The sequence below is a fragment of the Trachymyrmex septentrionalis genome, unplaced genomic scaffold (genome assembly GCF_001594115.1).
Source record: "Trachymyrmex septentrionalis isolate Tsep2-gDNA-1 unplaced genomic scaffold, Tsep1.0 scaffold34, whole genome shotgun sequence".
Lineage (NCBI taxonomy): Eukaryota > Metazoa > Arthropoda > Insecta > Hymenoptera > Formicidae > Trachymyrmex > Trachymyrmex septentrionalis.
Window position 1 is genome coordinate 13,124 of NW_017305504.1, and position 5,955 is coordinate 19,078.

At 36.3% G+C, this 5,955-nt stretch overlaps 1 protein-coding gene across 4 annotated transcripts in view; it reads left to right on the top strand.

Moving 5' to 3' along the window:
- Positions 1 to 5,955, top strand: part of LOC108750238 (kinesin heavy chain) — a 9,703-nt gene continuing 3,748 nt past the window's right edge. For all 4 annotated transcript variants that reach the window (XR_001939419.1, XM_018489573.1, XM_018489575.1 and 1 more), the window contains exons 1-10: positions 1 to 182; positions 1,393 to 1,534; positions 3,134 to 3,307; positions 3,395 to 3,663; positions 3,755 to 4,001; positions 4,080 to 4,316; positions 4,620 to 4,966; positions 5,043 to 5,252; positions 5,363 to 5,506; positions 5,606 to 5,890. Coding sequence is in view for 3 of the 4 variants with exons in the window: in XM_018489573.1 (XP_018345075.1) it covers positions 24 to 182; positions 1,393 to 1,534; positions 3,134 to 3,307; positions 3,395 to 3,663; positions 3,755 to 4,001; positions 4,080 to 4,316; positions 4,620 to 4,966; positions 5,043 to 5,252; positions 5,363 to 5,506; positions 5,606 to 5,890 (2,214 nt within the window). In the remaining variant the exon portion in view is untranslated. The remainder of the gene's footprint in view (positions 183 to 1,392; positions 1,535 to 3,133; positions 3,308 to 3,394; positions 3,664 to 3,754; positions 4,002 to 4,079; positions 4,317 to 4,619; positions 4,967 to 5,042; positions 5,253 to 5,362; positions 5,507 to 5,605; positions 5,891 to 5,955) is intronic.

The following is a 5,955-nucleotide window of genomic DNA, read 5'->3' on the forward strand; positions in this document are numbered from 1 at the left end:
CGTGATCGTCGCTTCCACTCGCAATGGCAATGGAGACGCCGAGGGAGCGAGAGATCGCCGCCGAGGATAGCATCAAGGTGGTCTGCAGGTTCCGGCCGCTCAATGACTCCGAGGAGAAGGCCGGCTCCAAGTTCATCGTCAAGTTCCCATCCGGCGGCGACGAGAACTGCATCTCCATCGGGGTACGTGGAGCGCTTCACGCCTACGTGAACGTGGACCATTCTTGCTTTCATCTATCCGGATCTGATTCTTGGTTTTTTCCGTTATTGTTGCATATATTGTGTATAGATGTATGTTTATCTATATAGATGTGTACATAGATCCATAATGGGACTATGATTCATAACACACATGTTTCGAAAGATTTTCCAAATCCATTCTGCATTTAACTATGTACCAGAAATAAGCGAAGAGGGTCGTATCTGAAAGTGGGTCTTTGTTCTTGTGTTTAATGATATTTTTGTGAAGAATAACTTTTTTCCCTGATTTCCAAACATATTTCATAATTTTTCCTGACATTCAATAATATTAAAAAATTTTTTGTATTTTATTTGATGGAGATTGAATTTCCAGTCTTGTGGCAACCCTGTAATGTCACAAATTGAATGGACAGTGTAATAATACTGTTTTTAAATATTCTTCAAAAAAGACTTTTTAAGCCACAAAATTGTATTAAACGTCAGAACTTGCTTTAACCGAGTATGGTCTTCTTTGCTTATTTGTGTTAAATATTTTCACTTATTATCGTTACTTAATTTATGTACCAATTAGCAACTCTTTTATGTAGATTTACTTTAATCCGAGTTCAATTCTTCATCTTTTTCCAGGCTCAAAAATTACAAAAAGGTGAATAAATTGTACCGATTGAAGTTAATCTGGTAGAAATGTACTGAAAAAAAGAATCTAGTAATAGTTATCAAATATTGAGTAAAATAGGTTGTGGAAGTCTCAAAAGTATTATTAAAAAATGTTACTTTTCTAAATATTTTTATTAATTATTACTCAACAGTTATTTGATTATTATGTTGGATACTTACTAAATATTTAGAAAAGTAATATTTTTTGTTAATATTAACCGAATATTTAATTGAAATTATTTCACTGAACTGGTAATTATTACTGGATTCTTTTTTCATTGTAGACATTAGGAATTCAAATGATAGAAAATGTGTACATACGATAAATGCAACAGTAACTCTATAAAATTTAATACGTTTCATGTTATTGAAATTTTGCATGCGTTTTCTTCTAGAGTTTAGATATGTATAATAAAGTGTATTACACTAGGAAAATTTATTGTGATTATGGCAAGAGTTAAGAGGATTTATCTTTATTGAAGGCTTGGCGTTTACTAAACATGAATTTTTTTGCTATATAATGTATCAATTGTAGGGCAAAGTATACCTCTTTGACAAAGTATTTAAACCGAATGCTACACAAGACAAAGTCTACAATGAAGCCGCAAAGTCTATCGTCACGGATGTTTTGGCAGGATATAACGGAACCATTTTTGCATATGGTCAAACATCGTCAGGTAGAGTTTTATTCAAAATAATTATTATAGAACAGGATGTTCATTATATGTGTATCTAGAAAAACTTGGCAAAATCTAATAGTGTTTTTCACTGGCAGAGCTGGTGTACAGCCAGCACTTTAAAGCCGTTGTACACAATAAATCGACGATAAAGATGTACGTTTAATAAAAATAGAAACGAATTAAATCGCGAATCCTCAATACATTTTATTGTGCTATTTGATAAAATATACAGAGGGTATTTTATTAATTGAGATATCCTATTTTTACATTCAAATTAGATTAGTGTACATAATAGCTTTAATATGCATTGAGTGTGCACCAGTTCTGCCAGTGAAAACACTATAAAATTTTCAAAATATTTTAGCAGGAAATTGTTGTCTCGTCAAAAATTTATAATATTTTCCATTAGGAAAACACATTAGTGCAACATCAGTGGTCTGTTCTCTGTTCCTGCAGTAGACTGCACTCTCTTTCTCACTTTCAACAAATATCAAACATGTAGCGGAACATGTGGAGACACATTCACACTTCCCCAAACATATATCCTATCTCACTTCAAATTCCAAAAGTGTATATTAATTAAACCGCAGAAAATAGACCTCAGTTAACTTAGGCTGCGTTCCACTTAAGGCTGGAATCAGACTATGCATTGAAGATTAAAAATTGAAATTTCACCAATGAGGACAAAGAAATTTTGGATCTTTTTGTCCTGATTGGTCAAACTTCAATCTTTCAATCTCATTCTTCAATGCGTAGTAGTCTGATTCCGCTTAACTTAATTCGGCTTAACGCTCGCAACGCTCACGAGCATTGTTTGTCCTTGTTTAACATTTGATAAGCAACAAGAATAAATGATTCCATGAGCGTTATAAGCGTTAGTGGAACGCAGCCTTAATGGACCGTTAATTGACCAATCGTATTTGCTGTTTAGTAGAATTGACCAATTACGGTTGACAGTTAATCCCGATTAGGATTAATCGATATTGGTGAAATCAGCCCTTAATGTTGATAAATAATTTAATCCTTTAATTATATATTCTTGATTGTCACGGTTACCTCATGATCTTAAAAGGATTGAATTATTTATTAACACTGAAAATATGTAAACCAATTTGCACTGAATTGCACCAAATTAGATCCGTTCAGTAGAACCGGAGTAAAATTCTTTAAAGTTGGTTCTACATTAGTTGCAAGCTGATCGCAAGTTTTTTGCGACAACCAATCTGCTTGCATTTTGAAATCAACACTTCAGATTGACTGTCGCAACAAATTTGCGATCAGTTTGCAACTAATGTAGAACCAGCTTTACTGAATACTGCAACTGTTAAGTGAATCCGCCAATTGTTGTATGTACTTGTGTTGTCCCAGAGAATGCAATTAGTTTATATCGCGAGTATTGTACGAGTTTTGTTCGAAATTTCTAGTTTTGCTTAGATTGGATTCTATCTTTGTAGCTAAAATTGCTTCAATTTTGTGAAACAAAAGTATAGAGAATATTTGAGAAATTAAGGAATTTTTTTTCAGTTTGAGTAGACATTTTGTAGAATAAAAATCATAGTCTACGCTTTATATTTGAATTCGTCATATAAAACGCAGGTAAAACGCACACAATGGAAGGAGTCATCGGCGATCCTAACAAACAGGGCATTATCCCGAGAATCGTCAATGACATCTTTAACCATATTTATGGCATGGAAGAGAACCTGGAATTCCATATCAAAGTATCTTACTTTGAGATTTACATGGATAAAATCAGGGATCTTCTCGATGGTAAGTCTTCGACTTTAGATTTATTTATTAACTAATTTTTGTAAAATCAATACATCTCTCAAAATAAATCTCCAATTTTTATTTCAGTATCTAAGGTTAACTTAAGCGTACATGAAGACAAGAATCGGGTGCCGTTCGTGAAGGGCGCGACCGAGCGGTTTGTTTCTAGTCCTGAGGAGGTGTTCGAGGTGATAGAAGAGGGCAAGTCAAACCGGCACATCGCCGTGACCAACATGAACGAGCACAGCTCACGTTCTCATTCCGTTTTCCTCATAAATGTTAAACAAGAGAATTTAGAGAATCAAAAAAAGCTCTCTGGCAAGTTGTATCTCGTCGATTTAGCCGGTTCTGAAAAGGTAATTTTATATTTAAAAATAAGTTCTCTTTCTATTTTTTATATTTCGTTATTATTTAATATATATTTATCATATTCCTGCGTTTCGTTAGGTTTCTAAAACCGGTGCAGAAGGAACGGTATTAGACGAAGCAAAGAACATCAACAAGTCTCTGTCTGCACTTGGTAACGTAATTTCGGCCTTGGCTGACGGCAATAAGACTCACATTCCTTATCGTGACTCAAAGCTAACGAGAATCCTACAAGAATCCTTGGGTGGCAATGCCAGGACTACAATTATCATCTGTTGTTCTCCTGCTAGCTTTAACGAATCCGAAACAAAATCAACTTTAGATTTCGGTAAATCTATACTATATCTTTTTGACGTAAATGTTGTACTTTGTTTTCCACAGATTTTAAGGAATATATTTATCGCAGGTAAACGCGCCAAGACTATCAAGAACGTCGTATGCGTGAACGAGGAGCTAACAGCCGAAGAATGGAAACGTCGCTACGAACGCGAGAAAGAGAAAGTGGCAAGATGGAAGGGCAAGGTGGACAAATTGGAGGCGGAATTGTCGCGTTGGCGGCAGGGTGAGACTGTCAAACCGGAAGAGCAAGTCAACTTGGTTGAAGCACCTGAAATCACTACACCGATTAATGCATCCATTGAAGGTAATGAAGACAGTATAAACGCGTCCATCTGTCTTTTATATTAAAACGATAAGACGATTGCTAGTTAGATATTGCAAATAAAATTAATAAAATTCTTAGAGTTATCCGGTAAAAGCGCATGCATATGTGATAAAGCATTTGTTACAAGATATTATATTTATTACTGATAGTATTTTTATTATTTTTATGATTTATTTCTTTGAAGTTTTATTATTTTATGTATTTTATCTTAGATTTGATGTTACAAGATTAGATGTATTACTTTTGCAAATCATGGATTCACTATAAAAATCTATTTTATAGGCAAGCTGGACGACAGTCCGATGCCTGCTACTCCCGGCGGTGGTCTCATGATCGGTTCCCTTTCGAACGAAGAGAGGCAGAAGCTTGAGGAGGAACGCGAGAGGCTGTACCAACAGTTGGATGACAAGGATGAGGAAATTAATCAACAGTCGCAGTACGTTGAGAAGCTGAAGGAGCAGATGGAGGAACAGGAGGAACTTATCGCCAGTGCAAGACGAGATTATGAGCAATTGCAGCAAGAGATGAATCGAATACAACAAGAGAACGAGAGTGCTAAAGAGGAAGTGAAAGAGGTGCTGCAAGCGCTGGAAGAGCTTGCGGTCAATTACGACCAAAAATCACAAGAAGTAACTATTAACAATAGAAGAAGACTACTCTTAAAAAAAAGCGGATAATTTTTTATTCTTGCTATTTTAACTTTAGGTCGAGTTGAAGAACAAGGAGCAGGAATCAATGACAGAGGAGCTCCTGGCTAAACAAGTAACTCTAAACAACACTGCATCTGAGTTGCAACAGTTACGTGATATGTCAGCCCATCAAAGAAAACGCATCGCGGAGATGTTAGCAAACTTCCTGAAAGACCTAGGAGAAATTGGCGTAGCTATCGGTGGCGAGTCTAACGAAAACCTAAAAGTAAAGACATGTCAAATATCTAAATAGAAAAATATAAAGATTAGAAATTACTTTTTATTTATTTAATATAAACTTAGTTTTGTCAATTATGGTCTTAATTTGAATTTAAGATCGCGCCGCCGGAGAGCAATGGTAAACTGGAGGAGGAGTTTACGGTGGCGCGGTTGTTTATCAGCAAGATGAAGTCCGAAGTGAAGAATTTGGTCCAGCGATGTCAGGGATTGGAATGCTTCCAAGTAGACTGCAATAAGAAAGTAAGTAGTCGGCGGCTGCGTTTCACGTCATCGCATTAATCAGGAAGAATTTGCATGTCGCTTTTCTTCAATCAATTTTCATTTTGTGTAAATGTTTAGGTTTCCGAGTACGAGAAAGACTTGGCCGAATGCCGACTGTTGATCTCGCAACACGAAGCTCGTATGCAAACGCTGACGGAATCCATGAAAGAGGCCGAAACGCGCAAACGAGCCTTGGAAGAAGACGTGGATGCGTTGCGCGAGGAATGCGCCAAGTTGAAGGCCGCCGAACAGGTGCAGGCGGTTACCAACAAGGAGAAAGCCGAGGAGAAAGAGGCGGCGACGAAGATGCGGGTGGCTTTAGAGGAGCAGATGGATCAGCTGAGGGATGCGCATCAAAAACAGGTTATTTATTTATAGAATACATTCCGTATTGATTGCATTTTTATTTTTGTATATATATATATATA